Source organism: Saimiri boliviensis, chromosome 3, assembly GCF_048565385.1.
Source record: "Saimiri boliviensis isolate mSaiBol1 chromosome 3, mSaiBol1.pri, whole genome shotgun sequence".
NCBI classification, from domain to species: domain Eukaryota; kingdom Metazoa; phylum Chordata; class Mammalia; order Primates; family Cebidae; genus Saimiri; species Saimiri boliviensis.
In genome coordinates this window covers 105558590-105574372 of record NC_133451.1, presented here as the reverse complement: position 1 = coordinate 105574372, position 15783 = coordinate 105558590, and the positions used below count along the sequence as shown (strand labels likewise).

General features: G+C 39.1%; 1 protein-coding gene across 50 annotated transcripts in view; it reads right to left on the bottom strand.

Moving 5' to 3' along the window:
• The window catches only part of ANK2 (ankyrin 2), a 699003-nt gene that overhangs the window by 23977 nt on the left and 659243 nt on the right, over positions 1–15783 (bottom strand). For 33 of the 50 annotated variants that reach the window (XM_074396618.1, XM_074396591.1, XM_074396603.1 and 30 more), the window contains 3 exons: positions 13479–13601; positions 11218–11250; positions 9280–9301 (listed from right to left, as the gene is read on the bottom strand). In XM_074396618.1, coding sequence (XP_074252719.1) covers positions 9280–9301; positions 11218–11250; positions 13479–13601 — 178 coding nt within the window. Of the gene's footprint in view, positions 1–26; positions 6279–9279; positions 9302–11217; positions 11251–13478; positions 13602–15783 lie in introns of all 50 variants that reach the window. The other 17 variants (XM_074396581.1, XM_074396584.1, XM_074396585.1 and 14 more) reach the window with 3 other exon arrangements.

Below are 15783 nucleotides of genomic sequence, written 5' to 3'. Positions count from 1 at the left end.
AGGGAATCCCAGTGGCTGGCAAATACCTTCAGCATGGTCATGGCCATTTTCATCAGGGATGCGTTCAATCAGAGTCTCAATAGACTCATCCCAAATGGGCCTTGTGTCAAAGATGTCCTCAGGAACTGAGTGCTCGGTCTCAACAGGTGGCAGATTTTCAATTACTGAAACTTCCAGGGCACTACTACTTTCATCGTCTGAAACTAGTTCCTGCTCCCTCTCTGACTGTGTCAGCCTATCCACTAACTTGGAAGCCTCATCACTAATCTCCTCAAAGAATTCTATGGAATTTCTGTAAAGGTCAAAGAAATGCTCCTTACTTTCTTTTGTGGGGCTCATGCCCCCCCTGCAGGAAGATGTGGTGCTTCTGCTCTTAACTGGCAATCGGGATGCAAGTACCTTTGGTCGTGTGACCCCTTCTTCTGATTCTAACTCAAGTTCCTCTGCCCTCTCTCTGCTCTCTGTTTCTGTCTCAGTGTAACTTCTGGTTTTTACTGGGCATTTGATCTTTGAGTCCAAAGAACTAGCATCAGATTCAGATTTGCTCCTATTATCTGGTGTGATGCTTGTCATGTCCTGTCCCTGAGAAGCCACTGTCTTCTGGACAGTGGTGTCTAGATCTGAGAGCTGCTGTTCGACTCTTTGGAGGGGTACTTTGACAGGGAGTTTGGACTTTGGTTTTGCTTCATCCTCCTTATTTTCTTCATCTACACTGGATAGAAAATCTTCAGAGAGTGAACTCTCATACTCTGCAGATGAAAGTGCTGGGGTGGAAGTGGGCATAGTCCTTACAGGAATTTTGGATTTGCTTTCAGTAGAAGGCACATTCTCCATGGGTGCAGTAGGAATTTCAATCACTGATTTCTGTTCTTCTGGGGAAGAATCCGGAGAAGCATCACCCTTATCTGAATAAACAGACCTGGTGACTGTGGAAAAATCTAACTGGGCTTGTACAACTAGTTCAGAAGAGTCGGGGCAGGATACCTGCTTTACATCAGACAGATGAGGTGTATCACCCGTTTGCATGGTGGAGAGGTCCTTGATCCCTACACTAACGGTTTCTTTTGTCAGTGTTTCAATGGAGGCTGAAATCCCCATTTGGGAGTTAAGTTGAGCATCTGAAGCAGGTATTTCCTCTACTTCCTCACTCAGGTCATCTGGAAGTAAGTCTGCTTCATTATCCACTGTTTCTTTCGATTCTGAATGCACTAGTGACTCAACTGATGCCTCCAGCTGTAGCGGCTCAGCCCCAGCAGCCTCTTCTTTCACATCTTCAGAGGGAGTCTCTTCCCTGGATTCCTGACCAATTTGGAAAAAGTGAAAACTTTCATCTGCATAGGACCTTTTGGTCATATCGATGGCACCACTTCGGGTCATTTCAAACAATTTTCCTTCCTGAAACAGAAATGGGTTTTGCTCACTTGTTGGGGTCCCCTCTTCAGTTGGGGTCCTAGCAGGAGTGGTGTCAGGGGTGGTACCCTGTGATTGTCTGTCTACCATCAAACCAAATATCTTTTGTTCTTCCTCTTTCACACGAGCCTCAAAGGCTTCATCATCTTCCCGAATTTCACTCCAGGAATCAGAATCCACATCAGTTTTTGTGATGATGACTTTGCTTATTTGTTCACCAACAACTGCTGTTGTAGCTGACACAGTAGGCTCGAGAGATGAAGAGGCACTGTCTGATTGAATTTCCCACAAGGTACTTCCTTGTTGGGATTCCATTTTTAGGCTCTGGCTCTCAAAATTAGATTCTTTGCTTAAAACAGTTCCACCAGAGGAGCTTGCCACTACAACGTCTTCAGCAGAGGATGTGATGGTAACAGAATACACTTCGCAAGAGTGAAAATTTGTGGGGTGATCTGCATCTGTCTGGGTTTTGCTTTCTTCACTAGAGAAAAAAGATTGGGAAGGGACATTTTCATAAGGGCTAGTGATTTGGGGATCATAGATTTCATCAGTCTCGGCTAGATCGGACATGGGAACATCCATGGAAAATCTATCTGTTTGAGTAGTAATGGATGAGTCTTGAGTGGGGCAGTCCTTTGTTAAGTTCTCAAATGTTTCATCAGTTTTTGTGACCTCTGTTTTTTGAGTAAAAGATGTGGCAGATACGTCTTCATCCAATTCTTTTCCTTCAGATACCAAACAATGAGGGAAAGAGGACGAAGATGAAAAGTTTTCACTCGGGCAATCTACTCGGGAAGATTCTACTGTAGAAACATCAAGCTCTTTTCCTTCTGTGTCTTTTTCATGAGTGCCTTGGAGAGCTAATGATTCTTTATAGATGACTGGCTGTTCATCAACATCATCACCAGTCGGACTCTGCAGACCTGAAGAGGCAGGAGCAGCTGAGCTGCTAGGACTCATGGCCTCACATCCATGGCCATCACAGGTTTTTGGCTGATCAGTGTCTCTGTTTAGCTTATCATAAGACCTGTCTGCACCCTCATTGGAAACTGCATGACTGTCTTCAGCTAAATGGGATTCAGAAACTTTTTCTTCTTCTGATTTGCCTGGTTCTTCCTGAGTGTCTTCACTCATCTTGAAAGTATATTGTTTGGAAACGATAGGCTGGAATTGTACTTCTTCTGGACTAGAATTGGAGTCCATGCTGGATGGAAGTGGAGAAGGCGGTTGAACTCGAATCACTGGTTCTGGTAAGAGACCTGAGTCAGCACCTTTTTTTAGCTGTGTCAGCTCAGGTTCACTTTCTGATGAGGAAGACACCTTCCTGCTCTCCGAAGTTACTAATACAGGGACACCACTTTCAACCTCCTCACTCCCTGTATGTTTCAGTTCATCCACATCTGCTGAACAGTCAGCATCTGGGTCAGAGGATGAAGAAGATTCTTCTTGTTTGGGTTCTTTTTTGTAGTCCCTTTTCTGCTTTGCTTCCTGTTCAAGTTCATCAAAAGTTTTGATTTTGGTTACCATTTTAAACATCTCTTCTTCAGGTGTGAACCTCTTTTTCTCCCCATTTTCTGAATCATCCTCCTCTACACATTCATGAATCACAGCTGGTTTTGGTGTACTTACATCTGTGGTTTTGGGTGTAACCTCGTAGCTGACTTCCTCAGAGCTGGGGGTGTCAGGAGAAAGGGGGCTCTTCCCTGAGCTCTCCATGAGCGATGTCTGCTCAAGACTGTCATCCTCAGCGCTGCCGTCAGGGTCTCGGAGTAGCCGGGACCGCACAGAGGCCACTTCCGTCAAGAGTTCTGTTTTGGCAACAGCTGCAGGAAGAGGAAAGTGACTTGGAAAAATTCCAGCCTTCATCTTTGGTTCCACAGGGCTGCTTTCCAGAGAGTCACGGCAAGGGGATTCTTTCAGAGGACTTGGTTCCAGAGAATCAGGGGTTTTGTGTGAGGAGTTATCTTCTAGCACAGGGCTGGCTTCCAGAGAGTCTTTGTGGCTCACTGCTAATGAGTCATCAGCCACAGCGCTGAGGACTTCACTATCTCGGCTAGGGAGTGCAAGTTCTAACCCTTGAGGACTTCTAATGACTCCCTGAGGCTTTGACTCAGTTCCTGTATCTGTCTTTTCAGAAGCCTCAGGCATCACCAAGGCCTCTGTCTCCTCTAACGTGGCTGTGGATTCCTGAGCCTCACTATCAGTTTGTGTCTTGTGGGCTGAACTGCCAAAGGTACATTGACTTTCATCACAGCCTGCCTCCTCAGTCAGTCCTGTGGGTGTCTCTTTTGCTAAAGCTACACTACAGCTGTCTGCACAATCATCTTCTCTTTGGGGACCTGTGTCTTTGGGAGACTCTAGAGTGGCCTCTTTCTGAAAACCCTCAGTAGAGGTCTCTGAGCCCTCAGTGACTGTTGCACCTTGCTCTTCAGAGCCACCAGCAATGTCTTTGGTTGCAGAATGCTCTTTTTCTGTATGAATTTCTGTGGTGGTTTCTACCTTGGGGGTTTCCTTTGTTTCCCCAATTTGCTCCTCACTTTTCTTTGGTGAGAAAGAAAGACTTTCTGGGCTCGTCTCGGGGGTCTCTGCTAGGCCCTCATGCTTATAGCTTTCTTCTGAACTAATCTGAGGGGTCCCCTCCATCAGGCTGCCACACGGAGAGCCTGCTACCGCCTCGTTCTTTAGGCTTTCAGAACTGCCATCTAAAGCACCGCTCTGTAAAGACAGAGCTGGAAGGAACTCCTCTTTCATGTAGTCGAGGGGAAATGTCGTGTTGAAAGGACTAGTGAGTACTTGGTCTAAGTGAAGCTGTGCCTTTTCCGTCTCCTCACTCAGTCGGAATTGTTGGTATTTGTCATTGTCTTCCAACTCTTGCTTAATGACTGCAGAGAAGTCAGTGGAGGTTTTCCTGTCTGGGCTGATCTGGAGATCCATATCTCCCTGCTCATCAGCCATCTTTTCTTTGGAGACTTCGCTCTCTCTGTGGCTTTCTTCTTCAGGTGCTGACTGAACAGGTTCAGGTATTTTGCGGCTGAGACTTTTCTCCTTTTCTGCGACTGCATCTTCTTTCTTTATCCCTATGGAAGAAGCACGAACTCCTCTTTTGGAGTCTGTCACGCCCGTTACCGGGAGTCTCTGACCTCGTTTGATGGTCTGATTCTCTGTTTTCTGCGTTTCTCTCTGGGTTGATATTGGCCCCTTTTCTTTTTCTACCCGAACTTTACCTTTCTCTTGTGGCTGCTTTTGTTTTGCTGATTTGTGCTCAAAGAGTCCAGTTTTATGTTTAGAAGGGTCCTGACCTGACTGAAAAGCCTTCATCAACTCCCGAACAGACATGGTTTCCTCGATCCTCTCTGTTTTTGAAGTGGGGGATACAGGTGGTTGCTTTTCTGTTTTGCCAGAAGGTGACACAGGCAGGTGCTTCTCGGTTTTCCCAGTGGTTGATACAGGTGGGTGCTTGTCTGTTCTTCCAGAGGGTGAAACAGGCAAGCGTTTTTCTGTTCTCCCAGGGGATACTGGTGGGTGTTTTTCTGTTCTCCCAGAGGGTGATACAGGTGGACGTTTGTCTGCTTTGCCTGAAGGCGAAATAGGCGGATGTCTTTCTGTTTTTGTAGATGACACAGGGGAGTGCCTTTCAGTTTTTGTCGAGGGTGATACAGGTGAGTGTTTCTCAGCTTTACTAGACGATGACACAGGGGAATGTCTTTCCATTTTCGCAGAGGGTGACACAGGTGAGTGTTTCTCAGTTTTACTTGATGGTGATACTGGAGGGTGCCTTTCAGTTTTTGCAGAAGAGGAAAGAGCAGAGTGTCTTTCTGTTTTAGAGGACGGAGATCCTGGTGCATGTTTCTCTGACTTCAGAGAGGGTGACGCAGCTGGATGTGTCCTGTGGGTGGTTTTTTTTGGTACGTCCTCCTTGCCTTTGACTCTGATGGGCAACTTGCTTCGGCCTTTCTGTTCATCCTCCACTCGCTTCTGAAGGGCCTTTACTTTGTCCTTTATGGAACCAATGGGAGTTTCTTCTATCAAAGGAGATGTGGCCTTGGCAGTGGGAAGAGGTTCAGGGGCTAAACCTGGGTCTTCATCTAATGACTCTTCTGAACTACCTTTTTTAAGTTCAGCTTTCTCTGCACTAGCTTGTAAACCTTCCTCTTTTTGTTTCTGCTTTTCTTTTAATTTCCTTCTCACTGGCTTCTTTATTCCCAAGCTTGGTTTGTGTTTCTGTGTACTCTGTGTCTCATCTGGGGGTTTGTCTTTCCCTTCCTTTTCAGAGCTCCTGCCAACAGACACAGCCTCACTTTTCTTCCCTGCCTTATCTTGAACTGTCTGTGGCTGCTCTTTGGGAAGAGGCACATGGGAATTCAGATCGTCAGTAAGGTGGTTCACTAGCCCAGTTGAGTCTTTCTCTACTTTTCCTTTGATGGCTTTATCTACTCTAACTTCTACACATGGATATTCAGTGATTTCTAAAGGTGCTTTTTGCTTAGCCTCTTCTATTTCCTCATCACTGACAATAACCCATTCCTCTTCCACTAATCCTCTCTCAGACCGAGAGCGCTGCACACTGCCTTCATCTCTGGTGCAGGTTCCACTTCTCAGGATTGCATTCACTTTCTCTAAGTCCTCTTTAACTCTTTCAACGATTTCAAAAGGCTCTCCTGGCTCTTCCTCAGCAGCCTTCACCAGCTCCTTCACTTTAATAGAACCTGCCTTATCAGACACATCTGTGGTCAAGATGGCGGTCATTTTGATCAAATCTTGTTTCATCTCAGAAACTTCAGAGAGCAAGTCCGGACTTGCTAGGACAGGAACTTCATTAACCAGGTGACTTTTCAGGACAGATGTTTCTGTAGATTCTGTCTCATCATCTTTGATGTGAATGAAAAACATTGAAAGTAAAATGGAAATCAAAAAAGATATTGGCAAATGTAATCAGGACTGAAACGACACAGCGTCTTTTCCTGTTGTGGTGGGAGGGGCAACAAAATGGGCTGGGAATGGTAGATCCACAAGGCCTCAGGGTACAAGAGCAAAGCAAGGCTAACGGAAAAAAAAAAAAAAAAAAAAAAAAACTGAAAAGGAAAAATGAGCAGGAAATAACTTGCTTAATTTTTCTCACTTGTAGCACATCCACACATACAACAAAGCTAAAACAAGACACACATACACACAAAAAACCCATTTACATATCAAAACAAAGAACACAGTGAAATTACACAAAGGTATCTCAAGATTGTTCAGATGTTACAGATCAATGTTGAAAAACAGAAAACAACCATGGGGAAAAAATAAGAAAAAAAGCATTAGAAATTGCAGAAAGTTAATTTCCTCTAGGAGAAAGCCAGTAGTAGCAAGCTCAGAGTCACATCTAATGACGTATATACATTTTTAATCATATAAAAATCTGAAATTCAGTATGTTTAGTTCTACCAATATACAAAGACTATATAAAACATATCTGAATCAGCTGCAAACCGGCATTTCATCTAAGGGAAATTCACACCTAACAATGAAACAAACAGTCTGGTACTACAAGGCATGGTCCTTTCCTTGGAGCAACCTCCTTGTTTAGACACAGAATGGACAGACCAAGGAGGGAAATAAAGGAAAGGAAAGAAAAACAACAGAAACAACAATTGTGATTAAACTTATATGTGAGTCCAAAGTTAAAATGTGATGCATGGCAACCCAAGTCAGAGACAGTCACACAGGACACACGCACAGTTTATGTAAGCCAAGTTATTTCCATGCAAAGCAAAGGTGGAGTAAAACTGCTGGGAGAGGCGGCCTTGCTGAAACACATGGGCAGGAGGATGGCGGGAATTTAGAACAGATATGTAAAACGTTACTGTGGTGAAGTGTACTTATTTCCCTACGAATCCATGCATAAGCTGCTGAAGGTGGTATATTTGAGGCTTAGGTTATGGGGTCTTACACCTATTAAAGGTAAGAAAGAAAACTCAGTAAACTTTTAAAAAATGTACTCATAAAAAGACTTCAGGTGAGAGTCCCTTCCACAGAGCCCTTCTTTAGAGATTAGTTTACACCTAGATGAAGATTATTTAATGATTATCTTTAAAATAAAAGCAAGCGTTAAGTCTGTATTTGAAACTTTTGAAACTCTCAAAACACCTAGAAATCATTCAGGAAAATCCATGGTACTATAGCAACATGGTAACATTTTTTTTTCTTTCTTTTTTTTGTTAACAATTGAGCCAGATGGATGAATTAATTTTTAATTCTTACTAGTTTATATCAGAGGAGCAAAGTAAGGGGCTAGTTAAATAAATGGAGTAGTTCTGAAGAAGAAAGTGACAGAATACAGTAAAATCACTTAAAAAATGAATCAAGGCAATGTGATATGTCATATAAACCAAAGTGCTTTCTCTTGGGAGAATCTGTATTTGTTGAGACGCAGGATGTGAATTTACAGATATAAATATATTAATATTTATTTTCAATTCTTTTCAATTATATAAACCAATGAAAACATCCAGAATCGCAAATATTCCAGATCTGAATCATGATTTAACCCGAGGGTAAGCCTCATTCAAAGCAACTTCAGTAATTTGGTAGAAAATTACATTGTCCTAGGACAGGCGTCCCCAAACTTTTTACACAGGGGGCCAGTTCACTGTCCCTCAGACCATTGGAGGGCCGCCACATACTGTGCTCCTCTCACTGACCACCAGTGAAAGAGGTGCCCCTTCCTGAAGTGCAGTGGGGTGGGGTGGGGGGGCCAGATAAATGGCCTCAGGGGGCCACATGCGGCCCGCAGGCCGTAGTTTGGGAACGCCTGTCCTAGGACTTTAAAAAAAGCCCTCAGATCACTGTATAGGGCCAGATGACCATATTAAAGATGTTTCTATGTTTTCTCCTTTTGGGAATACACTCTGAAATAGAGCAAATCAAAATAAACTCTGAAATAAAGTTTATTGATCTTAAAATCAATAAACTTTAAAAATCAGATTTTTAAAAAGCATTTGAGGCACAAAAGCAGAAATCTATAAAATTCAACTGAAGTTTCCACAAGAAGCCAGAGAGTCACTAGAAATAGTCCAACAAACTAAAATGTCAATTGGATATTACAAATCTGAAATGAGCTCTAAGATAGCTCTTTTAAGGTCTGTAAAAACCAGTTCTCTCTCTACTAGATCAGGTTTGGGATTCGCACCATTATTTAAAATTAGCCCTATAATAAAATGCTGTTGTGATTAGCAATTTCACCAGGGAGTTTTAATTTTTGCATTCTTTGCTCTTCGTTTTTGTTTGTTTTTGTTTTGATTTTTTCCAGAAAGTTTTCACAGAAGTCTGTTAGACCTCAGCCCTAAAGACGTTGGTTACACTTCACCACAGTAAAAAGTGCAAGGGAGGGGTGGGGGAGGGGCAGGTGTTGGATGGAGTTAGCATCAGTTAAAAGCTATTAGACAGTATCACTTTTGCAGGTGTATCCTACAAAAATAATTAGCTCTCTACAGAAGTCACTATTGCATTACATAAAAAGTGATACTGTCATGTCAGTGCTTAAAAAATAATGAGATGACAATGTTATGCTAACGAATGGACAAAACGGTAGGGTGGGTTTCAAAACAAGCATAACAGCAATACCAGGGTTAACAAGGATGTCAAAAGAAAGTGAATGCTTAGATGAATAATCATAGTATTTTACTGCTAAATAGCTCACAAATTAGGTATATTTGTAATTTAACTGGCCAAGCTGCTTTTATAAATATATTAATGATTAATAAGGATAATATAAAAATTTAATTACTGGAGTGGTTAGTAATAGCAACTAGCTTGCATTTTAATTCATGCTTCTTTTTATGGTAGCCAGCTTTCAAACAAACTCAATTTTATTTAAATTCTTACTTTTTTCTGATGTCATATCGATCTGAAAGAAAACATACATAAATTGAATGGTTACAAATACTGCCTTAGCTCATAGCCCCTGGCGTGCACAAAAAGCTCCTATTCATAATTATAAACGTGGGGCAACATCATAGCTATAGGAAGGTCAGAGTATTTTTGCTACGGTTTTTCCTGAGAATCTCCAAGATTCTTATCCTGATTTTGAAAAAAAAAAATTCTGGTGTTCTACACATGACACGTAGAAAGTCCTTTCTAACATGCTAATCCTGGGAAGATCTGACCCAGGCTGGTTTTGAAGTTAAAATACATATTTATTAGGGAATAAATCAGAAAAAGGGTGAAGTCAGTATTAAATAATCAGTATCCATTAAGTTAGTGAAGAAAAAGGAAATAATGACAAACAGCAATGCCAGGGTGATATGTTCTCTAGAAGTAGTTTCATTATCATTAATAATAAGCCAGCATTCCAGATCCTGAAAACAATATAAACTGGATCTATTGCTCTGAATAGTTCCAGAAAGTATTCAGTAGGAAAATTATCTAATAGAAAAGTGATTTGTGAACATGACAAAGGTGGCTTTCCTATCATTTTTAACAGCTGTGGCAGTAGGGTCACTGAGCACAGGAAGGAAATTGAGCATATGAAACCAAGAGTATCTGTGCGGTTGAGGGAAAGAATGACTTCAGTCTTAAGTCAGTTGTGTATATGGCTATGTACAGCAGGACAGTGAGTTTATAATCACCCCTCTCACGCTGCTCCATTGCCAAGATATCAGGGAAAAAAAGAAATACAGGGTCATCTTCTAAACTGGTAAGGCCTTGCATTTTAAGCGGGTGGGTACAAGGGTATTTATTATATTTTTCTTTATATTTTTTTTATTTTGAATGCATTGGAATATCATTTCAAAAAGAAAATTATATTTGAAAACATTTACATATAGCTAATATGCATCTATCTTAGAAACAAATATGTTAAGTTTTCCCATTACATTTTTCACTTCTATTATAATATTTGGGCATTTTCAGATCTTTATAAGGGAGATCAACACATTTGCTTTAAATATTGAAGCAGGTATAATTCATACCACTATTTATTCCAGGTAACCTCTCTGAGATTTGCTTTCTTCATCTATAATGGAATATTTAATAATAGACACCTCATAGGTGGTTGTGAGAGACCAATATTGATGAGGCATGTGCAACAATTAGTAAAGATCCCACTTTATAAGAAATTATTATTAGTAGTATAGTTCTGCATTATAATATTATAGTCTAAGGAATTTATTATATGCTTCTGAAAGCTTTTTGGTCTCAGTGCTTATTAAACTCTTTGGTCTTAGGGCCCCCTTACACTCCTAAAAATTACTGAGGAGCCTGAAAAACTTCTAATGGTGTGTGATATGTATAAATAGATATCTGTGTTACAAATGAAAGCTGAGAAAATGCTAGAACCTAAGAGTATGCAAGCACACATTCCATTAATTGCCGGAGTGGCAATATCATCACATGTAGTATAGCCTCTGGAAGACTTCTCTGTAGTTTGTGAGGATATAGAATTTAAAAGGCAAATTATGTATTAGTACATTAAAAATGTACTAAGACATTTAATTAAAAATTTAGACATTTATAATGTCTTAGTGTAAAAGGAGTTTCGACCACTAGATGTCTTCAGACTAAGAACTCCTAAAATGATGGTTTAACTCTTAATAGTCGGTGGAGAAATTTAGAGACATGGCAAGAATTTATAGTGAAATTTTACTATTTCCTTAAGTTGGTCCACAAGATGAGAAAACAGGCTTAGAGAGGTTAAGTAAAATTGTGCCCCTTTAATTACTAAGAAGAACAGCCTACCCCTTCTAAGAACACAGGCTAACTATGCGCTCTTATTAGTTATATCAAAGACACAGCTGTTAACAAGTGACACTGTCATAAAATTACCTCTTCCTCCTGTTCTTGATCTGACTCTGATTCCTTTCCGCCCCAAGATGCCATGCAAGATGGAAAAAAGAGAGAAGGAAGAGTAGAAAGTATTTAGAAGAAAAGGAAAGAGTAAACAAACATTCTTTCAACGAGTATCAACAGGCAAGCATATGGTCAGCATACTTTTTTCTTCTTACTAACAGTTTACAGAAGAAAGGCAGAAAAGAGGATTGACTTAAATACAACGTTTATAGATTTAAGAGACAAAAGAACCAATATTATAAATATACTAATTTCAGATACTAGATCACCACAGCAGTCTTGAAGTTTGACCTTAAATGAACTGGATGGCATTTGTCTTTAGAAATACCCATAATGACATCCCAGTCATTATAGAAATTGGTTGAAAATATTAAAAGCTACAAATAAGCATATGGTGAAAAATTTTCAATACACAGACAATATTTAGAAGCATTATTATAACAGAGAGCTACTAAATTATTTTTTTTTCTTTCTTTTCTTTAATAGAGATAAGGTCTTGCTATGTTGCTCAGGCTGATCTTGAACTTCTGGACTTAAGCAATCCTCCTGCCTTGGTGTTCCAAAGTGCTGGGATTAGAGGTGTGAGCCATAGTGCCCAGCCAAGAGGTACTAAATTCTAAGGTATATTTTCAATGTACAATGTCTGGCATTTTTTTCCTTTTGAGTTACAAAATAGCTGGACCATCACAGCATTAGTACCTGTGTCTGATATGTGTTGACTTCGAAATAAAATGTAATAATAAAATTAATGCTTTCTTTAGAGCACACTGAAAGCTCACTAAAATCAGCCAAAGCTCAGTCATCTTTCTATAACACTTAGGTGGCTTGTCCACAGTAGTACGTATTTCTTTGGGGTTCTTATTTGGCACACTGCCTCCAGTGCCTCACTACTAATCAGCAATACGAACCCCAAAATACATTCTGCACCATCAGAATACAAGAAAATTATGCTCATTCGGGTCCATATACCCATTTCTATATTTTAATTTTTGTATTTACATATATAAATAATGTTTTGTTTTATTCATTTAATAAAAATTCACAATGTCAAACCTAAGGCATGACCTTTTCTCTATATGGTTGATCTCTATTTATAAGAATAATTAGTTAAGCAAATATAAAATTTAATAATTGTGGTGGAGAAAAAGAACTATAGGACATTTTTTGTTTTGTGATGTCAAGATTTGGGATGTTAAATATATCCTTTCTACTCCAGGTCTCTGCAGCCACCACTCATCACCCTTCCCAACCTGTCATATAGACACTGACAACTTCTCCATCCACCTACAGATTGCCATGTGAGAGCTTCCAACTCAAAAGAAATATTGGTTAAAAAACTTCAAAAGAATGAAACATAAGTTATCCACAACATTTAATTAATTTAGTTGTCTTATTTGATTTAGTCAGAGTATTTAATGAATTACGTCATGGGGAGAGGTTTGAAAAGAAAGTAATTCCTGTAGGTAGACCTGGGGTCAGAAATTAGTAAAATTTTTCTTTTCACCAATGTTTTAAATCTACTCTTCATAACATGGCAAATATTTTTAAGTAATCCACTATTTATACTATTTTTATTCTAACCAATAAATTACACAAGTTATTTTGCCTAAGCTGCCCTTGAACTCCTGGGTTCAAATGATCCTCTCACCTCCGCCTCCTGAGTAGCTGGGAGTACAGGTGTGCACCATCACACCAGTTTACATACTCCTAAAACGTGATAAGTTGTAAGATCCATGGGTAATCATTTTGAAAAAGTAAAATATCATAAACCGCCTCTGAACTTAATCATATGTAAGCCACCTCTGAACTGGTAGTAAACAGAAGTTGATGAACTTGGTATTTTGGTGAGGCCAAATGCAATAGTATGGTCTCAGGAAAGCACATGAAAACAATAATGAAGAAAAGCCAATTAGTTTTAAAAATTTCTTCAAAAAGTTAAATCTGAAGCCCAATTTTCTCACTTCCATGCCCAATATTAATAGAATTTTTGCATCAAAGTTCATTTAACATAAAATCAGGTGGCACTGCTTTTTTTCTTAGGTAGAAATTGTAAATTTGACAGAGAATCAAACATGATTATTACATGTGCTTGCATTCAGTCTTTGTTTATACTCATTTTATTAAGTCAGTGCAAAAGTAATTGCTGTTTTTGCTATTACTTTTGCACTGACCTAACACAAGATTTAAATGTCAATTCCTACACTACCTGAATTGCACTACAGCAGATTTTACAATACCTTTGTATAAATCGGCAATGTGATATTTAAGTTACAAATAGCTTGATGCACCAGGCCTCTTGTGGATTTTGGCTCCTTCATAAATGATAGTCGTCCGCAAGGTTCCTGAGTTGTATCGCGTACCTTGAACAAGAAAGACATACATGATTCACCTATATTTGACATGCAGCGTTTACTTTAACTAGATGATGCTTTAAAAAGGAAAGTAAAATTCATTTGTTAATGCTAGGTAAGAACTCAAAGGATTTCCTCATTCTCTTTTCCTTACCATCTGGAAAGTCTTTTTAAAAATCATTCAGCTTTCTTTTTTAGTTTTATTTAAGTACTGTTGACAAAAAAAAAAGCATAAATTTAAGGTATAAAATATGATGATTTGATATATGTATATGTTGTGAAATGATTACGGTAGTAAACTGATTAACATATCAATCACCTCACCCTTCTTTTTTGTGATGAGAACACTTGAGATCACTCTTAGTAAATTTCAAGTATGTAATATATTACATACAATTAACTGTAGTTTAATGCTGTACATTATATCATCAGAACTTACTCAGCTTTTTAAATGATTGTGGCAAAATATACATAACATACAATTTACCATTTTTACTATTTTGAGGTATAAAATTCAGTGGCATTAAGCACATTCACAAAGTTGTATAATTATTATCTCTATCCAGAATGTTTTTCATCCCACGCAGAAACTGTCCCCACTGAACAATAGCTCCCCATTCCCCTCTTGCCCAGCCCCTAATAACCTCTATTCTACTTTCTGTCTCTATGCATTTGCCTATTCTAGGTACAGGTAAAAATGGAGCCATACAGTAGTTGCCCTTTTTTGTTTGGGTTATTTCACTCAGCATAATGTTTTCCAAGTTCATTCATAATGCATCCTGTGTCAGAATTTCATTCCTTTTTTTAAAAAATTGTGATAAAATATATGTAACATAAAACTTATCATTTTAATCATGTTTAGGTGTCCAGTTCAGTGGCATTAAGTACATTCACATTGTTGTCTAATCATCCCTACCTTCCATCTTTAGAACTTGTTAATCTTCCCAACTGAAATTTTGTATCTATTAAACAATAATTCCTCAATTTCCCCTTCTCCTGTCCCTAGCAACCACTCTTCTACTCTCTATCTTTATCTCACTACAAGGAGAGGTCAAAAAAATAAATTGAAAAAAAAAAATACTTTCTGTCTTTGTGAATTTGACTACCTTAGGTACATCATGTAAGTGAGACCATACAATATTTGTTCTTTTGTGTCTAGCCTATTTCATTTACCATATTGTAGCATAAATCAGAACTTCCTTCCTTTTAAAGGCTGAATAGTCTTCCATTGCATGTGTATACTACATTCTGTTTGTGGACATTTTGCCTACTGCTAAGAACATTGATATGTAAGTAATTGAGTCTATGCTAATTTTATATCTAACTTTTTGAGGAAAAACTGTAGTGTTTTCCAAAGTGGCTGCACTATTTTACATTTCCACCAGCAATGCATTACGGTCCCAATTCGTCCACTTCCTTCCCAACATTTGTTTATTTTCTTCTGTTTGTTTTAATAATAGCCATCCTAACGGGTATTCAGTGGTATCTGTTTGTGGTTTTGATCTGCATTTCCTTTCGCTGTTGAACATCTCTTCATGTGCCTATTGATCACCTGTATATCTTCTTTGGGGAAATGTTTACTTAAGCACTTTGGTCATTTTTGTATTGGGTTGTTTGTGGAATGATTCTGCACACCAACAATATCAAACATTAGCTTAATTATGCAGCTGTCTGTGTTAAATAGATCCATTATCCCTGAGCAGTTACTGCTTAATGCGGTGCTCTGTAAGAATCTATCATCAATCACCATCTCTCGCCAGTTATATTGGCGATCATTAAAAAATCTGGAGACAACAGATGCTGGAGAGGATGTGGAGAAATAGGAACACTTTTACACTGTCTGTGGGAGTGTAAATTAGTTCAACCATTGTGGAAGACAGTGTGGCAATTCCTCAAGGATCTAGATATAGAAGTACCACTTGACCCAGCAATCACATTACTGGGTATATACCTAAAGGATTATAAATCATTCTATTATAAAGACACATGCACACGTATGCTCACTGTGGCACTGTTTACAATAGCAAAGACATGGAACCAACCCAAATGCCCATCAATGATAGACTAGATAAAGAAAATGTGGCACATATAGACCATGGAATACTATGCAGCCATAATAAAGGATGAGTTCATGTCCTTTGCAGGCACATGGATGAAGCTGGTAACCATCATTCATAAGTGGGTGTTGAAC